The sequence below is a fragment of the Prorops nasuta genome, unplaced genomic scaffold (assembly GCF_024137725.1).
Source record: "Prorops nasuta isolate Cenicafe-Biocafe unplaced genomic scaffold, Cenicafe_Pnas_1.2 PNAS00021, whole genome shotgun sequence".
NCBI classification, from domain to species: Eukaryota; Metazoa; Arthropoda; class Insecta; order Hymenoptera; family Bethylidae; genus Prorops; species Prorops nasuta.
Window position 1 is genome coordinate 60007 of NW_027116818.1, and position 26431 is coordinate 86437.

At 35.4% G+C, this 26431-nt stretch overlaps 3 protein-coding genes across 5 annotated transcripts in view; all 3 read left to right on the forward strand.

Annotated features, from left to right (window-relative positions):
- The first annotated feature begins 432 nt into the window (after positions 1-432).
- Positions 433-8517, forward strand: CycY (cyclin Y). 3 transcript variants are annotated; one of them, XM_066739810.1, is made up of 5 exons: positions 433-1704; positions 1906-2126; positions 2203-2489; positions 2600-2789; positions 3606-8517. In XM_066739810.1, the coding sequence occupies exons 1-5, from the start codon at positions 1467-1469 to the stop codon at positions 3675-3677; spliced, it is 1008 nt and encodes a 335-aa protein (XP_066595907.1). In that variant the 5' UTR covers positions 433-1466; the 3' UTR covers positions 3678-8517. The 3 variants fall into 3 exon arrangements, with proteins under 3 accessions (XP_066595907.1, XP_066595905.1, XP_066595906.1); XM_066739808.1 differs by lacking the exon at positions 3606-8517 and having other exon boundaries at positions 2600-2924; XM_066739809.1 differs by lacking the exon at positions 3606-8517 and having other exon boundaries at positions 1909-2126; positions 2600-2924.
- Positions 8518-8693: 176 nt separating this feature from the next.
- LOC136781095 (uncharacterized) lies at positions 8694-10902 on the forward strand. Its single transcript, XM_066739811.1, has 6 exons — positions 8694-8950; positions 9371-9524; positions 9617-9750; positions 9833-9974; positions 10042-10163; positions 10245-10902. The coding sequence occupies exons 2-6, from the start codon at positions 9386-9388 to the stop codon at positions 10638-10640; spliced, it is 933 nt and encodes a 310-aa protein (XP_066595908.1). The 5' UTR covers positions 8694-8950; positions 9371-9385; the 3' UTR covers positions 10641-10902.
- A 150-nt stretch (positions 10903-11052) lies between these two features.
- LOC136781088 (uncharacterized) overlaps positions 11053-26431 on the forward strand; it is a 30142-nt gene continuing 14763 nt past the window's right edge. Inside the window, exons 1-4 of the mRNA XM_066739796.1 lie at positions 11053-11503; positions 15790-17723; positions 18328-18697; positions 18791-19034. Of these exons, the coding sequence (XP_066595893.1) occupies positions 11475-11503; positions 15790-17723; positions 18328-18697; positions 18791-19034 (2577 nt within the window). The 5' untranslated portion in view covers positions 11053-11474. The remainder of the gene's footprint in view (positions 11504-15789; positions 17724-18327; positions 18698-18790; positions 19035-26431) is intronic.

The following is a 26431-nucleotide window of genomic DNA, read 5'->3' on the forward strand; positions in this document are numbered from 1 at the left end:
TATATATTTTTGATAAGGATGAGCGTGTTACGAACACGACTGAGGCCCAAACTGGATTAAGTTAATTTTGCTATATTTTATGTCACATAGAATATAGCATAATTAACTTAATCCAGTTTAAACAAGGCTTGTGGAACCGATCCTCAGGCCCGATTCAAGCCTTGTTTAAACTTGATTAAGTTAATTATGCTATATTCTATGTGACATAAAATATAGCAAAATTAACTTAATCCAGATCAAAAAAGGCTTGTGGAACCGGGCCTAAAACGCACCCATTTGGTCATTATTCTCTATTTGTACTATATGTATGTATGTATATGTATGTATATCTGATATACATATATATGTATACATGGGCACTTTCACCCTACCGGTAAAAAAAGGAACACATTTTCTTCTCTTCCTCCTTATCTTCCTCCTAAAGACCGGATATGGCGTCAAATACAGTATAGCTCTCCTTCTTCAGTTTGGTTCAGTTAATTCAGTTTGGTTTCAATTTCTGCTCTTCTTCACCCATGTCACCCTACCGTGAAAGTCGTGAAAGCTGCAAGAATTTAGGTCGGGCTGCGGGGTATACGGGGTACGGATTCGACAGATTTGCGGCAAGGAGCAGCCCGATCCCGATCAGCCAGCTAGACAGTCTAGACCGCCAAGATAGACAGGAGAGACAGCAAAAAACAGCACCAGATAGACAGCAACCAGTACATCAATCCCAAGCAAGACTATCGAGAGGCTAATTGTAAGGTGAAAATAGTGCGAATCAGTGTGATCTTTACGTGCAACAAATTGTGATTTAAAGCTTATTAAATTAGAGTGCGTAATGACAAGTAATAATGGGGAGCTTGCATAACAATGATGACTTGTATCATGAATCAAAGGGATTGGGGAAAATTGGGCTGCAGCATTAGTTTTTGGTGTTGGTCTAAGTCTAAACTGTCTAAAGCACAAAAGACGGCCGGCTGCGGCACGTCAACTATTCCAAAGCGTTGCCCCTGCTATTCCTATGTTCTCTGACAGTCGTAACAAATCTCAATTAGTACACTGTTACTCAAATCTCGATAACATCTTTCTACACTACTCTTAATGAAAGAAAATTCATCTAACCTATAGTGCTTTGAATTAGTTCAAATGCAAAGAAATATATATATATATATATATACGGATATTTATATGTACTTATACGTATAATATACATATATCATCAACAATTTTTTAAAGATGAATGAGAGAAAGAATATTGTACCCTGTTTGATAGATATTGACGGTTCAATCAGCTGATTGTCGGCAAACAACGAGATGTGAACAAAAACAACGTGAACCGGGACAAGCTTTCTTTATCGATTTAAGCCCATTAGAGTTTGCTAAAAATTTCAACGGGTCTCTTTTTTCTATCTCTCTTTTCGAAGCAAGCAACGGCAAAACGAGAGAACTTTGTCAACGAAATATATATTCCGATTGGCCAGAAAATGGGAAATAGAAGTAGCTGTTGCGCCTATTCAAGTCCACAAGTTATCCGTAATACTACCAGGGTGGAATGTACTCGTGGTCTCGACTTTCTCGAGGAACACTTGCCCGAGGGTGGTGTTAGTTTTAACAATTTACAACACATTAGCGAACGAGAGCCGGACGACTGGGATTCCGATCCTTCCTTGGATCCATGCGCTGGCACTATTTTTATGGAGCGCTCGAAACAAGCAATAGAAAGTAATTATGATTTCTATTTAAATAATGATTAATTATTATATTTTGTTTTATTATAAACAATATTTTCACCTCTAAATTTTTGGCGCCGTTTAATCCAAGGCAATGCTGAAAATGCTGAGAAGAGACAGTTGTGTAGTTTAGGAAGTAAATGATTTTCCTAGCAAAATCACATTCCTTGTTGATTTTTCTTTATTGTTTCAGATGGAATGGTACGAAAAAAGAGTCAACATCAAATAGCAGATACAAGGCCTTTAAAAAAGAGCAGTAGCTGCAGCACAATATATTTGGACGATAGTACTGTTTCTCAACCTAATCTTAAAAATACTGTTAAATGTGTTGCCTTTGCTATATATTATCATATTAAGAATAGGACGTCAAATAAACAAATTGACATCTTTGACGAAAAGTTACATCCTCTCACAGTAATTAAAATTTATATCTTCATTGGTGAAAAGAGGAAATATATTTGGTTTGATAATGTTAATAATATATTTTCAGAGAGATGGTGTATCCGAGGATTATGACAAACATAATCCTGAACACAAACAAATATACAAATTTGTAAGAACATTATTTAATGCTGCTCAATTAACAGCTGAATGTGCCATCATTACCCTAGTTTATTTGGAGCGCCTACTTACATATGCTGAAATAGATATAACACCAGGTAACTGGAAACGTATGGTACTTGCAGCTATATTATTAGCTTCTAAGGTGTGGGATGACCAAGCAGTTTGGAATGTGGATTATTGTCAAATTTTGAAAGACATTACGGTCGAAGATATGTAAGTATCGGGAGCCAATAAATATAACTTAAATATCAGCTTATTGCTGTCACTCTATTATCAATAAGAAGAAAATATTAAGCATTTCCTATAATATTAATATTTCGCAGGAATGAATTGGAGAGGCAGTTCTTGGAAATGTTACAGTTTAACATAAATGTTCCTTCGAGTGTATATGCCAAGTATTACTTTGATTTGCGTACCCTTGCAGAAGCAAATGAATTGACATTCCCTAGCGAGCCTCTTAGCAAAGAAAAAGCACAAAAATTAGAAGCAATGTCCAGGGGATATGAAGATAAGGTAACAACTGAAGCTCTTCGTACTGGTATTAAAAAGTGGTCCAGTTTGGATAATGTTTGCTTAGGAGGACCTAGGCGTAGCATTGCCATTCTTTCTTAATTAAGCATTTGCGTGTGAATAAAATAATCAAAGTGACTTTCTTAAGGAGCAAAGAAATAAGCCTTCTTGTAATATTGCAAAAATATCTGATAAAGCTTAAATGAGATACAAAAATCATTAAATGTCCAGTCGCCTTACATGCAAATATATATACATATATTAGGATGGCTGTAAAACATTCAGTTTTTGTTGCTACTCTTTAGAAAGATGGTATTTAGTGAGAAACTAAAGGTGCCACAATCTGTAGCTAACTACATAAAAAAAATGAAACATCAGATACAAACTTTTTAAAGACTGGCAATGAAAGTTTAGTTTTATACGTCCATCCTAATATACACACATATACAGTGCATTTTTCTAATTACAAAGTACATAGTGCATACTAATATTTTCAAATATTTGTTATTTTTAAGAAAGAGTATAAACTTTTTAATCCTTTTATTATTTTTTACATAATTCTAAGCAAGATTCTGCAAATAATTTTTAAAACCGTTAAAGTATTTTTTATTTTGAAGCAACTGTATTTTACTGAAGAAAAGATTAATATTTTTTATATATACATATTTGTTTTCTCTAAACTAGCAATATAACGCCTTCTTTCATTTTTCAAATATATCTTGCACATTTGAAGGAATTTTTCGTACTTTCAATTTTTCCTTTAACAATTTCTTTGCTCTTTTCTTTTAATTAAAAAAGTACCATTGTTGCTTCTTTCAGTTTATATCATCGTTTGATCTACGTGGGCCTATCTCGTTGATTTTTAGATCTGTATTTACTTTTCTCATATAATGCAACATCATAGACGCGTGTAAATGAATTTATTGCAGTCTGAGTCGCGTGGCGAACTACAGTAAATACCAAAATTAAAAAGAAACGCTTCTCAGTAAATTGACGATTTTAATATTTGAAAAAAACACTGTATATGTTATATTTATTGTTTTAATTATTATTTAAGAATGAGAAATTTTACTTATAAAGGAAAAAAAACTAATGCATGAAAACAGTTAGATTAGTAACGTAGATTCCCTGTTAATAAAAAACGCACATTTCTCAGGACTATAAGGTTTATCGTATTATGGAGGCATTGCATCATTGGACTAATTGCTTCCAATGATAACGCACATGTAAAAAATAAGAATGAGGATAATTTAAAATCGTCTCTTTCTTGAGTTTAATCGTTCGAGGTTCATAACGGTATATATACATTAAAATTAATACCACAATAAAGTAAAAGAGGAATAGTATATGTTGTAAAAAAAAGATTAAAGAAGAAAGTAGAGACTTGTTTATAACATTATGTGTCTCCACATGCAATGGATTAATCGATTTAATCGAACGAGAGAATGCGCAAGGTAATCAGTTAGACATGTAAATTTATTATATTCATATTTCAATCGATACACTACTGTAAATTACTAGTAATTAACAGTAAGGATTAGATGACACACTGTTAATATTGCTTTTCAAGTACATACTATACGAATTTATTAAAAGGTACATTTAAAACTTTTATAAAGTTTAAATGTCTGAAATCAATTTATATTAACCTGTATTAGCATCAGCGCCTAAAGCAATGAGCTTGTAGACTAATCGTTAACGTGAACTCATAAGACTGATTTCCTTGAGTGATTTCTTGTTACTTTGATAATAATGCGAAGAGCGACGCAAAAAATATTTAGAACTTATTGTAATAAAATTGAAATAATGAGCGAATCATTTTGGCAATGTTGAAGTTATACATTTGCACGGAATAGCAGATTCCCTCAAGATATATAGCGATAAAGAAGAAACTTCTATTGAAATCAATCAATAAATTAATAGCATCTATATGCAATTAAAATCAAACACTCAACATAATCCTTCGGAATATTGTTTTAAGAATCTTCTTTAGAAAATAGTTAATTACAGTAATTATTTGTTGACATTTTCAAACAATGACCCAAACCAACCAAGCTCTTGCATTAGAAATGTTAACGTGATTTATATTTTTCTCTGATATTTCATGCATAATAAAATAGTGCGTTAGAATAATAATGAAATCAGTGCATTAGCGCAGTTTTGTATGAAAGAAAATCGCTTGTGATAAATACTTAGTCAACTGTTTTCTGCTTAAAGCAGTCTACACATTATTTGTATTGACTGAAAGGAGTAAATATCAAATTGACGCTGATTTATCTATAAAGACGATAGCGTAAAGAAAGTGATGTTAATACTTTTCTAATTGGTGAATATCACTTATACTATGTAGAACAATTAAAATATGTATTTTTTTCCATACTGTTAATGAATTTTTAAATACAATAACTTACGACGTATTTAACAATAATTTTTCACGGTGTTCTAAGAAGAAACAATGCCTAGTATTAATCCGAGGTACTTAATTTCTTTAAATATCCTAATGCAAATTTAATATCTTGTATAACTGATCGACTATTACCGTATTGCATACAACTTTTCACAATTTTCTATCAGTATTAACAATTGTAAAATGAATTGATCATGATTATTCTAAAATCTCTGTTCCTTTTTAAGAATATAAACCTCGTAAGAAAAAAAAACCGTTAAATTATTCGCAAAAGTAGAATTTTTAAGAACAAAGAGAATGAAATCACAAGAGTCAAAGAAAAAGAAAAAAAAATACAAAAGTGACTATATACATAATGTAAAGTGATTATTTACTGTTGGAAGATAATGTCTGGTCAATTGATAGCTTAGCTTTCGAGATTGTTTTATTCGAATGGGGAAATCGGGAACAAAAATAAAGTTTATAATAAGCTCTACTCCAATTTTGTATACGTCCATTTAATTGTACTGCATATTTTAAAAGTACCCACAACACTTTTAACCGCCCATATAGTGTACAGTTAATAAATGTTTAATAATACTTTATGGCTTCTAAGTTGATCTTCGCTCGAAAGTAAAACTGTTTAACACTGTATAGGACAAGGCACATTTCATTCCCTCAGAGCAACTAGATGAAAAACCATGATGGAGATCAATTATTTGTACAGGACCTCCATGTAAAGGCATAGAGACAGATGTTTAAAGAAAGTTTGATGCAAAAATGTTAGAGCTGTCTTATAATTAAGGAGATAGACAGGTTTTTACATTCATGCTCTAGAGCTAATTAATTGCTTCGCCCTGTATATATAATAAAAGGTTTTATTTATATCAAGAGTAGTCTGGAAAACACTGTATAAAATAGTAGTTTCATAAGTTAATCGTTTTAAGTCAATTTAACGCGCTTACATTAGCCATCGTTTATACCAATGTCCATTTTGCTATAAGTATACTATGGGAATGTTTAAAAGACTTAAAGAGAGACATGCTCATTTTGACGACATTTTGAAAAGAAACTACATATTAGAATTTTTTGTACTTTTCGCGTCACAGTCAAACCAACGTAATACTAATTGTTTGGCTTATAATGATTTAATGTTTTATACCTATTGTTTATAATGCAAAAATAATATTTATGAAATCAACAATTGAATCAAGCTCGTAATGAGAGACAATGGGAAGAAGTAGACACATGCATGCTCTATCGTCTACTATAAAATTAAAGAGTGTATAAATGCGCGTAAGGTGTACGAGAATTAGAGTGTATTTGTAACATATCTTCTCGATTAGATACAAGCACACATTTTTCAGTTCCCTGATAAAATGCGTATACATAAAATACAATGAAATGATGTCATATACGATAATAAAAAGAAAGAATATTATAAATATTTATTAAAATAGTGGACACAGAACGATGTCAAAAAACGGATGTATTGAAATGTTGACATATGTCTAGTGAAATATGACGAATGTTCGCATTTTTTAATGTCTATACCTTCATTTTTCTATGTAAGAATTAATAATTGTAGAATTCCATGCGCACACACAACTATTTTTATATACATTACAAGTTCATTATAAAGACAATCTTAAAGTCTTGTAGTATTTTGTAAATAGATAGCCGCGCTGAATTTCATTTCATTTTTAGGATTGTATCATCTGAGATGCGTCAATGTGTTTCGTGTAACAAAAAAAAACGAGATTTATTTAATTGCTTATGGAGCTTGCATTTCGGCGCCTACTTCTATATTTTTGAAAACTACTTTTTTATAGTGGCCAATAAATACCATCGAAATACGAATTTGTGATATATAGTAATATCGGCGATAAAACGTATATCTGAATAAATTTTCTGTATTTCGATGGTAAAAGGCTCTTGTGCATTCTGATATAATCATAATTATCAGCGTTATGATACAGGTAACAATGTTTTCACTTCTTGCTATTTACATTCAGCTATATTAACGGTAAAAACTTGCGATATTTTTACAACATTTCTGTATATTCTCTTCTCTTCATGGTAGTAAAATACATATCTTTTGATACGTTGTGTATATGCCGTCATAATGAATTTTTCTTTTGTTATTATTCTTTTGTAAGTGTGTGTGTGTTTTCTTTTCTTTCCTTTTTTTTTATCAGACTGTAAATTTTTTAGGTGTTGCGACTGTACCCTTTTATACCGTTCTTATTCTACACGTATTTATAAATAAAGTGGCACAAGTCGGAAGTCTGAAATTTTATAAAAGTACTTTTGTGGTAAAATGCTTCATATTTCTTCTCACGTTATGCCCCAAGCTTGATTTTTGACTTGTGACACTTTAGGAATAATATTAGGATAGGGGTTGCGCACACACGGTACGCGTATTTTACCGCTTCTACGGTATACCTGAAAAATTTGTTTTACAAGAGAGAGACTCTCCGAAAATCGCGCGCGTCAATGTTACATTTATATAAAAGTACACGTGTGAGCTCTTATTATCCTGGCTCTAGTTAGATGATAATCAACTGGATTTCCAATTAAAATACATTCATCGTTTCTCCTTCACAAAAGTCATATTGTGCCTGAGTGAATTATCGCATAATACAATTATGCGTTTGTGCTCTATGCCAAGCTTGTAACGAGTAACGAATCTGTCAGAAAGAATAAGTCTACAGGAAATACATTTTGTGTTTCTTGCTTAAAAAAAATTTAATTATATTTTTACCCGCGTTTCCTACATTTACCATAACAAATAAAAAAATACTAATAGGAATTTTGTTTATATATACTATTTAGGAGTGAAATGTCACATTGGATGCTTTTTAATTTTAAACAAATTTTTCAGGATATGGTAATCATTAATAAATAGATTGGTTTAAAAATTGCACCAAATTTACAATTTAATATTGTATAGGAGATTGGGGGCCAATCGAAAGAAGCATTATTTTAAGAATTTCTGTAATAAGCGTTCGAAAAGTCATAGAACGAGCATTTCACACTTGACGCTTGACACTTCACTTACACACAGAGCGGACACACAGTTCTCACAGCTGCAGTATGTACACACCAATTCATTAGTATTCGCGTTCTCATTCTCAAGTAACGCTGCTGACGCCTATAAGAACTAATGGAATAGGGGCAGATCATATGATGACATATGGAAAGCATTAAGTATTTGTACTTGTATTATAGCACATTTTTCACATTATGATAATAATCCACTAGAAATAATATACTTAGCATTTAATATATTACTTGTCCTTCTATTTAAGGTTTTTTAAAATTTTGTATTATCCCTATTGCTTCCACCAGAGGATTCTGATGCCGTGTCCCTAACTAAGCAATGCCTGCCGGTATGCGGCGCTTCGATCCAAGCGTGTTCCAGACTGGTAACAGCGCTGTGCTGCCATCTGAATTCGCTTGAGATCGCGAATAAGGCCCGGTTCCACAAGCCTTTTTTGATCTGAATTAAGTTAATTTTGCTATATTTTATGTCACATAGAATATAGCATAATTAACTTAATCCAGTTTAAACAAGGCTTGTGGAACCGATACTAAGTTTTTTGTTCGATCAAACAATTCAATTCCTTAGCTTAGCGTGGCTTGGCGTGGCTTAAGCGCAGCTGAGCCAAGCTGAGCGGGCCTGAGCGCGACTGACTGAAATTCATGGAGTCGGACGAATCTGCTTCCTACATTAATCGGAAATTCCATTTCTGCTTAATTTGTTAGTAGTTATTCGGTAAGTGTAAATAGTTGCGATATCTCAAAAGTTCTTTTTTATTATAAAAAATATGCATGAAATCTGGCTGCTCTCATTCTAATCGGCGTAATATGTAACTGCTATACCGCCGCGTTTAAAATGTTTATGCAGTACATTTGTAATGACTATAGAAACTTACAAGCTGTGTATAATAATTTAAACTTGATAGATTTAATGACTAGTCTTCTATAAATTAATCATTAATACGGTTTTGTACTGTCAGTGTTTTTTTTTTTACCTAAAAAAATTGGTTCCTTTATCTATATATATGTACATATATAACCTCTAATGTATTAATATTCACTCCTGCATAGTAAGTATCGATTACTCGTAATATATACTTGTTGTTTCAAATTATATTTTAATTTCACACATGTAAGACATATTTGTATGTTTAAGGAATCATTCCACGCCATGGCTGTGTCGTTAAGCAATGCTAAAGAACAATTCTTCAATATAATGCGAGATCTCACTGTTCAGGATAAAAGACAATTTTTATCGTTTATTATACAAGAATGGCAACCACAATCGTTCAATTATGAAATTGAATCAGGTATATATTTTCTTAATATTTTCATTTATTTAAGGGTAAGAGAGAGACAGAGAGAGAGAGAGAGAGGGATTAATTATATATTTTGTAAACAGAGTTAGAGGATTCCGATGATGTATTAGAGGATCCTATATTTGCCTTAAACTGTATAGCCGACGATATTAAGAAAATAGTCCCGTTCGATGCAACATTTCCTTCTGAAAATATTCGAACCCCTAAATTGGGAGAGGTTTAAAGCTACCGTCCATTCGATTGTTGCTCTCTACCTGATAGAAAATTTATATTTATCTGTGATTAAATATTTTTTTTAGAACTCTGATTGTCTTCCTAGCTCGACGATGCATGTAGATGGATTTTTATACACCGATGAAGATTTATCAGAGCTTGAAAAAAGTGGGGAATTTAAAAAGTATTATTGTGCTACTTGTGGATCTAAAAATTTGCAATCTTATAGTAAGAGTTTTATTTAACCGTTTCCTTCACATTGATTCTGGTCATTAGAATAAGATATATGTTTTAGTTATTATTTCACACTCGATGTCAAGGGATGAACTTTATCATATATTTAATTCCCTCTTACCAACCTTAGAAGAAAAAACTGTGCTCGATATTGGTTCTAGATTAGGGGCAGTTGTGTATGGGGTAAGAGTAATGAAGTAGCATTTTTTTTTCCTTTTTTTTCTTATTGTCTTATACTCTCTATATATAGTTTATATTTTAAAGGCTTATGTTTTCACCGATGCAAGAAAGATTATTGGTGTAGAAATGAATAAAGATTTGTGCAATTTGCAATCTACTATCATGCAGAAATATAAGATGGCAAATCGTATTGAAATATTAAATAAAAGAATAGAAGAAGCTTCGGATGTGGTAAATAACAGTGATGTAATTATTATTAATAATTCTTTTGAATTTTATTTGTCAGTGTCAGAACAAACTGAAGTTTGGACATTTTTAAAGAATAACATACGTAAAGGAACACTCTTAGTAATTCGTCCCGTTATAGAAGCTGCGTTAAAAAATTTACAGACAGGAATCGTTATTAACGAATGGTTAAGACCTTATACAATAGTCGATGATCCTAAATTTGACGACATAGCTTGTTACGAAGTTATTTAAGCTATGGGGAAGGTCTCGGTATTTTTTCACAGAAATTATAAATTTTTTCACGACTAATAGCTTTATGTATATGTATAATCTATACACAATTAGTAAAAACTGGTTGCTCGCTGCTAGCCATATGTGTGGCCACCCGGGCTCCAATCAGCCCTCCAAAGCTCTCAAGTAAATTCAATAAGAAATATTTGTTATATCGATCTCATATACTACTATTGTAATTCTGTGGTACGACGCTAATAAAAAAATGTTACTGAAAATTACAGGCCAGTGTGAAACGTTATTCGTACTTAAATATCTCCGATGCAAGATAGAGAAGATGCGCAATTACCACGCGTGCGAGTATTTCTTAAAATAGTAGTAACTACTTTAAGAAATATTTGTCTTGATATTTTAAACTGAATTATAACATTAGAAATAAGATATAATTTGATAGTATTATATTGGTTGGAGGAAGCATCATTCCCTTCCCCAACAATAGAGATTATAATGCAATCAACTCCCCACCTTCTCCGACATTAAATTGGATGGAAGCGCAAGTGGAGTAGTGGTCAAGTTCAAATCTCGAGTTCAGTTGATTACTAGCTGTGATTCAAGTATATATATCATCGGTACAATCACAGAAACACACACACACACACACACACACACATATTTATCCTTAAAAATGTCTCGATGCTACTTATATTCGCTTAAATTAAGAAGCAAAAGGCGATAACATAGGCGGAATATGTGTGTTATGCTTCCAAAATAAGCTACGAAGCGTGCTTCTATCTCTATGTAGAACCTATGAATTTATTATCAATTATATTCTTCGATTCGAAATATAAATAAAACATGAGGAATTTGTGCAGCAGGACAGACGGGTGAGATTATTTTTAAACTCATTGATATAAGTATTTCTACGTGTCTTATATGGTATAACCAATCGACCTTTTTTTTTTTGTCAAAATCTAATTTATTTCTTAATAAAGCTGTTATGAGTTTCTCCATCAATTATATCATCTATCCAGCATTCTTTCGTGTATTATATTTTCATTTATGAACGGAGTATGACGATATATATATATGATATATATCAGAAATCATTTTATCTCGATCTTGAATCAAAAAAAGTCATTGGCCTTGGACCAACTGACCCGATTCTTCTGCAAATACATCAATCAGCCTCCATAGTATAAGGTTTCTATATATCTTGTATACTCTTTATTCTTAAAAATTCTTTAAAATCAAGCAAAACATCTTTCAAAGCAGCTTCACCTGTTTAAATATATAGTACTAGTTAGAATTTGAGCAAATAAAAAATATTTGTATTAAGTTTTACCTATCCTATGTAAGTGCGGCACTTTTTCATTAAATCAAAATTATTTTAATTTTAAACATGTTAAATCATACTTGCTATTTGAAAGTAACAAAAAACAAGAGAATAGACAGACGTTATGTACAGGAGTAAAATATGTTTTAGCACACACACACACCTTCTTAGATATGTTCCAAACGAGCAGTCGGCAAAAAAGAGAATAATTCACAGTAATAATTTGGTACCGTGAGAAATTCAATTGTGCGGGAAGCCCTCCAGTATACAAGTTAAATATAGTTGATTTTATTACTCTATATAATTACCTTGGCACAATCAATTCTGACCTTTCTTTATTTTAGTTTATTTTTTAACAGCATAAACTCCATATTTTACGCGTATTTCAAACAATTCTCTTGTGTTTTTACCATCTTTTAACAAGTTAAGCAGCCAGGTGCATCAATAGATTTGTTGTATCAAACCTCTGTGAATATATTTCACCCATTTTATTTCATTACACCGCATTAATATTATTTTAAGATCTTTCAGGGCGAATCTCTATCGATCGTATAGAAATAGGAGTGCTCTCCCACCCCCCATCCCCCTCCCTCTCACCGCTTCCAAGGGAATGTGTATTTTGTCCATCTTTCAATTGATCGATTCAATTTGGATTTGAAACGTCGTCACTGTTCCGTCAACGTGTCACTCGAGTAAAAGCCTCATATTAATCGGACGTCGTTTAATTAAACGCGTTATTTTACGTCATGTAATTAGCGAGCTCAAAGTCTTAACGTTTTTTTAAGGGCTTTTTATTATTTATAAAAGTATTCGACGTCAAAAATTCAGCACTGCATTTTTAATTGTTATAATGCACGTATAATAGTGCTTCATTTTAAAGGATTTAACGTAACAAGTGAAGCATTACAAAACACCCACATCGAGATAATATATATTATGAAATTTATAACGATAAGCAAAGGGGTGTAAGTAAAAAGTATAAATTATTTGGTAGGCCTGAATGGCCTGTGTGTGTAAATCTGCTTGTTTACGAATGATGCGCATTACGCTGAAATTTGCTCATATTTGTGCATTTTGCTTACTCGATCGTAATTACTATTTTCCTTTGAACAGATCATTTACCAATATATTAACTCGAGATTCGGTTTTATCAGCAGTATAACTGGCGCAACTAATAAATTGCACTGTGCGTGCGTGTGCGTATGTGCACGAGAGGGAGGGAGAGGCGCGGTATTCTTAACATTTTTAACGGATACATTGAGATTATGTTCAATTGATATTTAATGTAGTAAATTAAAAATGCACTTATCGTTTTAATGACTTATTCCTTTTATTGCAGCCTATAAACGATTTATAAGTTATATATACAGAGTCTTGGACAGTTTATGAAATGCTAAAATCAAATGGTGAAAATAAAAAAAAACAAAATATCGAAACGTAAAAATATTCGTCGAGTGAATATTTTTGCATTATTTTAAACATTTTCCTATTATACGAACAAAAGTCTGTTTGATCGAGAGACATGGACGGAGTTATAAATATAAAAAATGAGATTTGGTGTAAGAAAGGTATGCAAGTAGCAGTGGTGTCAGGCTGTGTGGATAAACAAAAAAAAGTTTAAATAATTATTAGAAGCAGGTCGAGGTGATGCGACGGTCGACCGGCCGGCTGACCGGCCATTATCTGAGTTATGCGCATTGTAAATGGATAAATATAGTGGAAGGAAAAGGTATAGGTAGAGCTATAGGATGTGTGTGTGTGATAAATAAAGCGTGTAGGAAGTTGGGGGAAAAAGTGTGGTAAAATAGTTTATATAAAAGGAAAAAAGCAGAGAGTATAGGATAAAATATTATTTTCTAATGTGACGAATAAAATTGTGTTGGAGAATATGCAACAACGAAGCTGTGAGCTTCTGAGCTCCCTATATATATACACACACACACGCGCACGCACGCACGCACATACGTACGTGCGTACAATAGGAAAGGAAGAATAATAATTGTGACTGCAGGCTTTTATGTAAATGCTTGAAAAAATGGACAAGGAAGGGGAGCATAAGCGTTTAGCGCATATAAAAGCCTCTTATACGTGCAATACTTGAGAGATACGACCCGACACGATACGACACGGCACGGCACGGCACACGGGGACGGGAATAACAATTCGAGTACGCGCTTCTTACTTCTTTGTGCGTCTCAACGTTGGTACACTGTAGGGTGAGTGTTGGTGCTCCTCGTCTGTGTGTTATACCGCTAAAACAATATCGTATTTACATATAGGAATGAGAGATATAATGTTACACGCGCGCGTGCGTTGTAAAGTACGTATAAAGGTGCCCTATGAAAAGGTCCAGTAATTTTATTTCAGCAATGAGATATGCTTGCGTAACAATTTTCTTTCGAGTAGAGACGGACTCTCGTCAAGTGGTTGGTTGTTCTGGTGCGAGAGAAGCACACTCGTACCGGCCGACTGACGAGATAATAGTCCGATTGTCGAGTTTAGGAGAAAAGAATTATTAACCGCAAGTACGCGACGATAGGACGCAGAGTACCTAGTACAATAATAATAATAATGGTATTGGCAGTCGTCGTGTCGTCGCCGTCGTCGTAGTCGCGGCCACGATATACATATATGTATGCCCACGATCATTCAATCGCACTTTCTTGTTTCTTTGCCTCTCCTCTGACGGCTCTGACGCACTTTGTGACGTCAATCGAACAAGCGCAAGAACCAACTCTTCGGCATACCTTCTCGCCGCGCGCGCACACACATCTCTTTCTTACTTTTCTTTCATTCCTTCCAATTCTAGCATAAATTTTTGCTCTCCCCCCGTTTCCAATATGTCGCAATACCCTCTCTCAAACAGCACCTACGGTTAATCACTCAATCATATTTTTTTAATCAATCTTTCTGCATTATTTTTATTATCAAAAGACATTCAAGTTTTTTCTTTCCTTTTTATTTCTTATATATACACGAATCGAGGAAACTTTTCTAAATGGTATATTACATTTGTACAAATTTTTTCCGTCGCGCGTCGGGGTACAATATAAACTTTAGGGTTAATTGTTTTTATACCGTATCGAATGTTGTGTGTTTACGCTTTGACTATCGATCAAAATATCGTTATTCCTCGTGTGTGTTTGTCTCTCTCTCTCTCTCTCTCTTTTTAATATGCACGTATATATATACGTATCAGCGTGTTAGATGTACGTTCGCTCGTGTCCTATCTGCTCATGTATAGGATTACCCGCTGTGCAACAGATGTCTTCCTCGCGTTTATTTTGTTTCGTCATTAAAGTTTGATATTTATTATTAGGATGTCGCGAAGCATAGATATCGAGCATAATTTCAAACGCGATGGTCATCAAACTTGTAAAATAATTTTTTGAAAGCGCACTTATTTCTTTGTGTGATTGGAATAATAATTGTAATACGTCTCTCTATAGAAGGTATAATTTTTAGATGAGCAAATGCTTGTGTTGCATTCGATCATAGCAATGGAATGCACACGTTTGAGATAATTGGCAGACAGCAATTTTTGACATTCCGTGGCTGCTACCATACAACCTTGCCAATGCATATTGAATTTTACAAATTGTTACATAAAAATATGACGTAGACGCACTATAGGCAATAATTAGATATAACTGCAACTTTTTTATTATCATTAGAATATTTAACAATTTTATTCAACGATTTCTAACAAGTTTTCTATTCTATCGCAAACAATGTTTGATTATTTGCACCAACTTTGTTTAGTTCTTATCGATTGTTTAATCATGCGATAAAATCAGATTGGACGCTGTCAAAGAGTATCGATTTCTTATATTTCAGTCAACTATTCGTACCGGAAAAACTGATATTGCGGCGGCAAGCAACCAAGTCAAGAAAGAAAGAATTGTTAAAGGGCAAATGGAGAACAGCGAATAATGTGATAACAGCTCCGTGCTTTTTCTGGGAGAATGAGAAAGAGAGTGACACTGAGGAACGGGGGGAAAGAAGAAGAGATGCGATAGTAGGAAAGAAGAGAGTTGATGAGGGGGGGGAAGGAACGGAATGGAACAAAAGCGTTTGTAACCGTTGGGAAGGAGGTGATGCAGGATTTAGCGGGAGACGTAACGAGCAGAAGCAGAAGCGAAAGCAAAGGAAGAAGGTGCGTCGTCGCAGGTTGCATCAGCTGGTGGGATCGAAACTTCCGGAGATAGATAATAAAGCGACGAGTCTGGTAGTGTCTCTGCAAAGGTGGCGACGTCGGTCCCGTCTACAGTTATTTCGTGGTACCGTTGGCAGGCGCCGCGATAGGCGCAATGCTCGCAGCAGCAGCGGCGGCGGCGACGGCGGCGGCGGCGGCGTCACGAACAGAAGCGATAGCAACGCCGGTCGGAAAGAGGATACCAATGGCTACTGGAAGGCAGCAACAGCTTGCTGGCCGAGCTGGCCGGAACAACGACAGTGTCGAGCGTGTCGAGGATGCAAACACCATCACGATCCTCCTCGGGCTGGCAGCGTTGGCAGTGACGAGAGCGGTGGCAGCAGCGGCAACAATGGCAACGGTAGCGTCCCCTATTTCTCTACTAGCCACTGTAGCCACCACAACAATCTATCCTTGTCATACTGCTGCTGCTCGTACCGGCAACCACTTTTAAAAGGAAAGCGTGCCAGCTTAAGCCTGCTAGAGAGACGACGAGAGCAGCCAAGGAGAAAACAACAAAGAGTCGCAGCGCAACGTGCCAAACATTCGCGTAGGAATGGAAAATGTTGCTGCTACTTTCCTCTTGCAAGAAATTATTGGCCGTTATCCTTGTCATGGTCAATGTCGCTGTCATCATCGTCGTCGTGGTCGTCGTCGTCATCGTCATTGTCATTGTCATTGTCAACGATTGCTACAGGTTTGTCATTCGCCAGACGAGTCATAGGGCAGCTACTGAGTCAAATAGCTAGAAAGTGCGATTTTTATTGGGACACTTATTGCTACTGCTATTCCCGTTACGCTTGCTCCTCTAAAGACATTCGAGAGGATAGCTGTAAAGACTCCACACTTGTCCGGCAAATAGGGAACGAGCATCGAAATCTAGATCTAGATCTGGATCTAGACCATCCAGACCGAGAGAAAAGGCCGCGGAAGCGTCGAGTAGGGATAACCGAGAATCATTACTACGTGCAGCAATCTAGGAATAAGCAGAGTGAAGCAGCGATATGCCAGCTGAGCCGTCGGCTCGCACACCTTGCTACTCTATTCCACCAGGATTGTATTGTGAGCAGAGGTAGTAAAACCGTAGGACGAGCATCCGGATCAGCACTGGCTCTGAGCGATCGGAACGTAACGCTATCTACGCTCTCCCCGCTACCCGATCCCTCGTTTCCCTACGATAATCCTTGTTCACGGGACAAAGCCAACGGAAATAAAGTGGAAAGAGAGATTTTTGAAGAAATGGTGGATTCTAGTGAGGCTAACGAAAAGTACGATGAATTCGACACGATTAAAGTCCCGACTGTGCCTCCGTTGGTCGTCCGTACGGCTACGACACTCGGCAAAAGTCCGCAGAATGACGAAGGTATCGAGACTGATCAAGACCACCGTAGGAGAAAGGGTACGGTACTTCGTTGCTGGAGTTTGGATTCAGCTGTGCCCAGCGATGACGACATTACTACCAGTACCACCACTACCATCAGCATGTATCAACAACAACAGAGAAGACACAAACTACGAGTTACCAGATGCTGTAGCTCCGACAGTGCCGTACTTAGCGACGAGGATCAACTGAAAGGTATGAAACCATACTTTTGCTCTTATTCTATTTACCAATTTCTATTTTTCTCTTTATCCTCTCGTCCATCACCAACTGCTTTTACTTATGCCAGTTCACATTTTTTATCATTATGCTGCAGTTCTCTTCATTTTAGACGTTCCTTCTGCACTCTGGTATATTCCTATTTATTTTTCCTACAAATTGACACTGTACAAAGTGCAGAAACTATAAATGGAGAAACGAATCAAATTATCGTTGAGCTGGAACGGGGGTTTTCTTCTTTCCCATTTCATCTAAACCTTTCACAAGTCCGACTTTCAGCAATCCTCGGTGGGCCCTCCTACCCACCCCTCCATCCTTTTCTTTCATACGGTCCTGAAGGGTTCTCGCTCCAACGCCGCGAGTTTCAAACGTGACAGAATCACTTCTTCTTTTTGATATTAAAGCAAAAGTAATTTTTAATCATTTTTAACAAATAATCGACTTGAAAATATATTATAGTGATCGTGACTTTTCTAAAATTCAGTTGATTGACATAATTCATGTAAACTAGAAAATATTTTGACTATTTTTACATTATTTTATGCAGCTTAATTAGTATGATTTAATTATAATTTTTTAGGATGGGAACAGTCCAACATGGTGGAAAACAGTGAAGGCGAGTCCCAAGAGGGACAACCCAGGTATTGGAGAACCCCTAGTGTTGTGGTCAGTGACTATTCGGATTATTCTTACCTGGATGAAAAATGTGAAAGAAATGACATTGATTTGGAAAAGTTTGATGATATAAGTGGTGGTGGTGGTGGTGGTGGTGATGGTGGTGGAGATGGTGGTGGTACCAGTAGGGCCAGTAGCTGTTCGTGCTTAGACTGTGATGAAATAAGAGAATCATTGGACAATCACATTTTGCAAAACTATCATCGTCGTCGTCATTCAGACACTTGTTGCCTTTGCATCGGTACTTCAAATGTCTCTTCTTTATCTTCTCTCAGGTAGGTCACAATCTTTATAATCATCCAACCGCAATGATTAAGTCTAATATGGTTTTATTAACACAATTGTGTGTTTCATTTTAAATTTATCAGAAATCGTAGTGATGACAATGTCAGAAGAAATTCTTGCACTGAGAATAGAAGCCCATCCTACTTGAACATAGAGTCTCAATTACTCCGTTATATGGAAAATAGTTCCTCTGGAGAAGAAGACAAAGGGAAGATCGACTTGTTGAACATTCCATCATTACGCAAATCATCCGACTGCTCGACAAGTTCCAGTCTTAGTGGAGACGATTGTGAAGTAACCGAGTTAAAGCCTGTGAAGATTGTTAAGGTGAGTGAACAGCCACTTTTTAAATCAAACAAAATCACACCGTGTAGTTTAGAAATTTGTTCAAATATTTCTCTTATATTTTGTTTATAACGAATAGCTTCCTTGTAAGAATCCTATTTAAAGTAAGAAGGTAAGTAGCGTTAAACTGTAAAAATAAGATTATTAGAAAAATAAAAATAATCTATTAGAATAATTCCATTATTTTGATGGAGGGAAGGAAAATTTATTATCTAAGATAAAAATGTAATCATCAAGAAAAGCAGCATTGATTCAGCGAATAATAATCAATAGGTGTTGGAGTATAATTTCCAATAAAAAATGATTTCAATGTTAAGGCAACTATAAGAAAATGAGGAAGAGAATTGTGAGCGTGACTCGTGGGAATTATGTCTTACTGGTTGAAAATGTTGTGCACCGTCAGTGATTAAACTTAATTGTACGGGCACGCACAATGTTTATTAATTTTATTTGTTTAGCTTATCGTTCTTTGTAGCGGGAACTCATTTTTTCTATGATAAACACCTTTAAACTTGAATTTTCCGTAACGCATGGCTTCCATACAATGTTCCTGCCATAAAACGTAAAATTTTGTTCATCGTTTCATTCGTACACATTTTCCTTAAGCGTCTTCTATAAAAGGGTAGCAACAATTGTCAATTATTGATAATCGTTTAATAAAAGCGAGACGGATTTATTCTACCGAGACACAAGTATAATGATTTCAATAGAGATAAGTGATTAGAAATGATAGTGTACGCGCGCGATCTTTTAAATCATCAGTGCTGAGAGAACTCGTTAAATGACATTAAATTGAAGAATAGGAGAGGAAGATCAGTAGGAAACGTAGATTAAAGTATTAAAATTAAAAGTTAAATGCATAGTGCTTGGAGTTTGTAGTGGTAATGAAAAGTGCAAGAAATTTGAATGTGGGAAAGTTTTAAAGGAATACGCGTGACCGTGGCAGTAGAGGAAGTAAAAGCCTTAAAGATGCACCCAATCAGTTTCGTGCAGTTTCGTTTAATAAAGCAATGTACTACGCATCTCGCATGCAACTTATGTCTCATCTTCAGCAGGCAGGCAGGCAAGCAGGCACGCACGCACGCAGGCTCGTCCAGCTCATCTCACTTTTCTCATAAAGCTACAGTGGCATTTACCCCCCAGCGATCGCTATTGAAAAAGAGGCCCATCTCCTTTTTCACGCCTTGTCCAAGATAGCACCACGAATAACCATCGATCCATGCAACGGCCAGTCACGTTTCACAATTAACTGGAACTGCCAGGATAATTTCAAACGCCTCATTTCTTTCTCCTACAATGTAAAGCTCTCCACTGTGATAGTTGCTTGTTAATCATCAAGGTGTGTGAGAAATGAACAATTTGTGAAAATACCAGCGTAAGCTTCTTTTCGACTCTTACGCGTAAAACACACAAACTCTCTCTCTCTCTCTCTCTCTTTCTATATATACTTGTATATACACGATTAATTAAAAGATACATAGTAGCGCAATTTTATTCTTCGCCAAACGATGAATCTCTATACTATAAAGTAGCATTGAGAATGAGAGTTTACCAGAATTTTTATCAATACAGAAAGAGAAGAAAGTAAAAAGGTTTTTCACAACGCTGAAACTCCAACTGAAATTATATTGCTAATGAAATTAATAGCCCGTTAACAAGGTATCCAATAATAATAGGATAACTTGCGAAACACGATATTTTTCTGACAGATTGTGACAATTGCGTGGATTTTTCCATTACACATACAAATTTCCATCAAACTCTTCCGTCAATGGGAAATGATTGCTGAGATAATAAATGCTACGTTTTATGTTTAGCAAATGACGAACGGCTAAGGAAATTAAAGCCACGTAAACAAGGCACTTAATTGTAACAAAACATTTATTGTTTATCTTCTTTCTTCAGTCTACCAAACTTTATTGTTATAAATGCTCTTTATGCAATTATTATTTATTACACTTATATCCTGGTGCAGAAATTGAACAACAAGATCTTTGTTTTGCTCATGATTTCATTAATAAATATATTCTTTGAAGAGAATTGTAATTAATTTATGTTTGTGACACATAATTAAATAGAAATTTCTATACTACAAATTCTCTAGAGAGAGGATAGATATAGATAATTATATTTATAATTTACTTGAATAATATATATATATATATATATATATATATATAGCTATTCAAAGAGTATTAAGATTCTTGAGCTTTCGCAATTTTGGTCAGGGCACTGTAAACCTCAATCTTATTTTAAAAAAGAAATGTACAATTTTCCTGAAAATTTACAAAAAGAATAAATTGAAAAATGTACTCTCTGTAGAATCAGTATATATGCATTGAGATTTGAGCAATACGCTTTCCTTGGCTTATATATTATGACTGAGAGAAACACTTAATTCTTCGACCAAGTTTTAACTTTCAGAAAAATTAATATTTTCACATTAAAGGTTTATTTAAAGGATCATAAATTAGCCGGAATACGCGGACGGAGAGAAAGGGATTCTCTAGTGTGGTTCAGCTGAGCAAAAAAAGCTTTAAATCGAGATTCGGGTAGATGCAAAAGACAAACTGTCAAATCCGAAAATATTATAGGGATAGGGTTTTCTCTCGCTTGCACTTGTGGCTGGCTTGACTGGACGTGCTGATCGAAGCGCAACGTGCATCGAGACCCACGAACCTCGTCCGAAGAGCTCTTTAACAGTACCTTAAACACTTGGCTATATAATAGTGTGGGTGAACCGTTGAGGACACGAGACGCTTTTACACGTTTTATACATTGCACGCGCGGGACGATGAGACATATGCGCGTCTGCCCGTTTTAGTTTTTCTATAAGGAGGAGGCGGTAAGGGGGGTGTGCGGTAACCGCAAATACCCATTGAATTCACACATCACTCATGTAGAATAGCGCTTGAAAATTGTCTAACAGGGGAAATTTTCTCTTTCTTTCCTTTTCTGCAGTTTCACGTATATAGAGAAAACGTTGGAGAAGAGTTTCGATGACGTTGCTAGGCCACTTTACGCTCAATTTGCGATTATACTCTAGTAGAGTCTGTGCAGATGGGAAGTCGCAACTCGCAGGATTGCCAAGCTGAATAGGCAAACTGTCCGCGTGTGTGTGTGTGTGTGTGTGTGTGTGTGTGTGTGTGTGTGTGCGTGCGTGCGTGCGTGCGTGCGTGCGTGCGTGCGTGCGTGCGTGTACTCGGGGTGTACATACTACGATTCGTAGGAGAAGGCGGGTCGCGAGCGCGCGCACTGTCTTTTAGCACGCTGTATGACGTAACTGACTGAAATCCTCCTATGAAGTGGAGAGCGAGAGCACTCGTGTGTTACGCGCGCGTTTTATACATATACATGTGGTCTCTCTTTCCTTCGTAAATAACCCCATCCATCATTTAAAACCTCTTCTCGCGTGTGCAATGTGCACAGACAACCCAACAATCAAAATTATTGCATACATTTTGTCATTTAATATTTTTGAAAATAATATATTACTCTTTTATTTCTATATAAGAAATTATATTCCAACAAACACGTCCCATTGCTTTTTATTTATATACGATACAACGCGCTAATTCTTCGTTATACTCGATCGTAATTAATTAATTATGGCAAGCATTGACACAATACAGCCTACGTAATTAACATAGTGCTTTAATATAGGTACGTTTAAAAATATTTACAATTCGAGAGAACAATAGTACGAAGGAGAAAGCACTCAGCGATCGATTACTCGTTTCTCTTGGTAAAAAGGACAAGTAATTATTGTTAGACCGAAAAGGAGATATATATATATATATATATATATATTACTTATAGCATCGAAGAAACCCCGAGATGCAAAGTAGGTTTTGTGTATGCACAGGTATAAAAAGATGTACGATTTTGGTCGTTTAGCCCGCTCTATTATTTTGCACAATTGCAACTCGAGTTGATCCGTCAGCCGTGAGATGAGAAAATTTTATGCATGCTATTGGGAGTGATAGAGGAGACGGGTAAAATAAATTACAGTCCAATCGTTCAAGAGGTTGAGATTTTTCATGTGTGTACGCAGCAGTGTGATACGCGGTGGACATGCATTTTAAACATTAATGAATAAATATGTTGTAAAATGACGAATAAAGAATTCCTTGCGAAGCTTGTCTGTCGAGGGGAGGGGGATTAATGGAGAAGCTGATGTGCGTGTGTGTGGTATTCTCTCGGTACATATATATATAGAGAGAGAGAGAGAGAGAGAGTGTTTTGAATGGAAATTTGTTGTCGCTCGCCCCGCGAGCCTTTGAGATGGTCTGATCGCGGACCGTGGTAGAAGAATCATGTTTTGTTGGCATCCCTCTTGAATGAGAGAAGCATTAAGAGAGCGACCGAATAATTTCGAGCCACGCGGCACGCTCGCTCGGTCGCGCGCGTAGTGCTTACAGCAGACAGCACAGAGCACAGCACGTCGAGCAGAGATTGCACAGAGAGCGGTGAGTGAGCACTGAGCACAGTCAGTTTCTGCCTTGCCTTGCTCTCGTATTGTGAATCGTTTCTCGGCGATCGCTCGCCGAGTCTCTCTACAAATTTCGGAGAGAGACACGTGTGCGCAATAAAATTATCCTCAAGTTAGATAACACAATTCAGCATAAAAATATATACTTTTTCATGATTAGAGTCTGAATTTGTCATATTCTATGCATTTATCAAGTTAATTTAGTGATTTAGGTGTATATAGTGATGCGTGTGATTCCTTTTCTTCAAAAGGACAATAAGTGATTGCTTTTTTTTCCATTTCGTTTTTTACACAATTATCAGCCGCGCGTTTGTCAGAAATAGAAATTCACCGGTAGTCATTACTGTATGCTTATTGGATATGAGGCGAACCGTATTTAATTATATTGTAACACGCGCGCGTTTCTACCGACAAAAACTTATTTTCAAAATATAGTACAGTCAAAAGTGACTGAAATTAAAGAGACGATATGTTAAATCAGTTTTTTAATTGTCCAACGTTTGTTTTCTCTTAAAACCACCGAAGGAAACAATTTCCTCTTCCATTTTACGCGATAAGATTTATTCCTATATATTTTTGAAAGAATGTAAAAAGGTTTCTGTCATTTATCTCTAAGCTCTCGATATTTCTTTCCTTGGCGCTTTAATGAAATTGTTAATTTATGTCATAAATACTAATTGCGCTCGAGTCTCACAAATGCTACTTGTCGCAAATTCTAATAACAACGGACACAATGGTTTAAATTATTCCTCGAAGAAGAAAGATAAGTGCATAATGAACTATGTGTTTATATTTCCTTTCATTTAGCTCTCTCGAGACTTATTTTATTTAGGTTTTTGCACTTTTATTTGCTCTCTCTCTCTCTCTCTCTCTCTCTCTCTCTCTCTCTCTCTCTCTCTCTCTCTCTGACCCAAGGTTATATATAAGAAAAGGTTGTGTAGAGTAACATTAATATATTTCTGGAAGCTACTTGTGTGTGTGTGTGTGTGTGTAATAATTAATTTTGATATTACTGCATATACATGCTTAATGTAGAATGTTCATGAAGAAAGAAAATTGGTATTGGTGGCTTGCATTAATTTTAATGTCATCTCAATTGGCGTATTTAGCAAGTCCTGCGACGTTATTCGAATCTTTTTGGAAAATACGAATAGACTCTTATAGGCAAGCATATCATTTCTTTCTTCGGTTCAGTATTTATTCTCATAAAAATACTGTTCCCGCATGTACATGCCATATACCAGTCCAGCAGACAGGAGAAATTCTTTAGCTACCTATTAGCTATGCTACCCTCGCGCTCCGCATAGTTACTTTATTTCCATACAATCAGAAAAAGAGTCTTTTATTAGCACAGTAGGCCATTTTTCGAGGAGAAACAATTCAGTGATGGAAATTAATGTTATTGCGAATTTTAATATTATCAATAAATTGATTTGCTATAGAAGGATGTAAAAACATTAGGTGACTCTATATACACGCACCCACAATCGAGTAATATATTTACCTTGAGAATTTATAAAAGTGCGCACGACAAACAATGCGAAAGCCATATATAATAGCTTTATCTATCTCTTAAACTTTCTTATTATGATTAATCGTTTCTATTATTATTGGCGAGAATATAAACTCAACTTACCTATATCTTATTTTGTAACAAATAAGCGAAAAATATTGGACGAATCGCGTAGGTGTTTTTAGCGAAAGCTTTTTGTTTCGACAATTGGAAAAAGTTGACACGAGTTATTATTAAAATCAATTTAAATGTTATTCGTACGCACCGCTACGTCATCCGTATCGTTCTGCTTCATGGTGCATGCTGATATTTCGAGCTCGTACGCTAGAAGGTCGAATATGTTTATATGTCATTTTTAATTTAGTTTTTAATCCTCTCGGAGATGCTACAACCTCTTACGGTATGCACACACATGACGTACGCGAAGGATCATACTTGTTTTTTTATATAATAATATCTTATATATTTACTTGAACATAAAGCGTTCTTTATTTCTTTCTTTTTATAAACTTTTCACCAAGCACGGTATTCCATCGGAAAATTCACACACAGGGGGGTGTTTTATAGTACAGCCGAATAAACGAATCCTGAGGGAATTTAATAAATAATCCTGCAAATATAAAATTAAGAAAGGCAAAGAATGAAGCAATATGATTGACCGAAGAGTGATTTCAGCCGTCGTACGATTATTTATTTGAATGTGTTGTTTGTGAAAAGCCATATGTGCTCACTGGCATTGACGAGGGTATTCGTTGCGTTATTTCTCATTGTACACTTGTGTGTATGCAAATATTACATTCTAGTCTTTTCATTCGTATAAGTTTCTCCGTTGCCAATGCTATACTTTTCATGTAGAAATCACAAAGAGATGCATTGCCTTATTGTATGTGAGCTTTTATATAAACATTTTTCACACTCCTATACCTAAATTATAAAAGAACAAAGATTGAAACGATTTTCGAGTCGCGCGTTTTCTTTCTTTTCTTTTATTCTCAAGGACACGAATTATTATACAATTTTTGCCAAGGGAAGGCGCGCGCGCGCGCGCTCATTCGTTTGGTCGGTCGTTTTTGCTTGCGCGAGGTTTAAAGAGCTTGAAATAATAAATACTACATTGGCTTTAGAAAATTGATTAGAATTGACTGGAATAAAATGATGAAAACTTACACATTAATTATATATATATGTGTGTGTAAAGCCATGTCTCTTTATAATCAGACCAATTAGCATAGCATTAAAGAACAAAAGGGAATAGATAAAAACAAAAAACAAAAAAAAAAGAGAGAGATAGAGATTAGTGTAAATATAGACGACAGAGCAGGCTTGGAGTAAAGGCAGGCCTCCGTAAATGGATCCAGGGCATAGAATTGGAGA

Coding starts and splice junctions, on each gene's coding strand:
- CycY (XM_066739808.1), top strand. CDS start 1,467: ATGGGAAATAGAAGTAGCTGTTGCGCCTATTCAAGTCCACAAGTTATC. Junction 1,705..1,905: donor CTCGAAACAAGCAATAGAAA/GTAATTATGATT, acceptor TTATTGTTTCAG/ATGGAATGGTACGAAAAAAG. Junction 2,490..2,599: donor GACATTACGGTCGAAGATAT/GTAAGTATCGGG, acceptor AATATTTCGCAG/GAATGAATTGGAGAGGCAGT.
- LOC136781095 (XM_066739811.1), top strand. CDS start 9,386: ATGGCTGTGTCGTTAAGCAATGCTAAAGAACAATTCTTCAATATAATG. Junction 9,975..10,041: donor TAAAAATTTGCAATCTTATA/GTAAGAGTTTTA, acceptor TATATGTTTTAG/TTATTATTTCACACTCGATG. Junction 10,164..10,244: donor TAGGGGCAGTTGTGTATGGG/GTAAGAGTAATG, acceptor TATATTTTAAAG/GCTTATGTTTTCACCGATGC.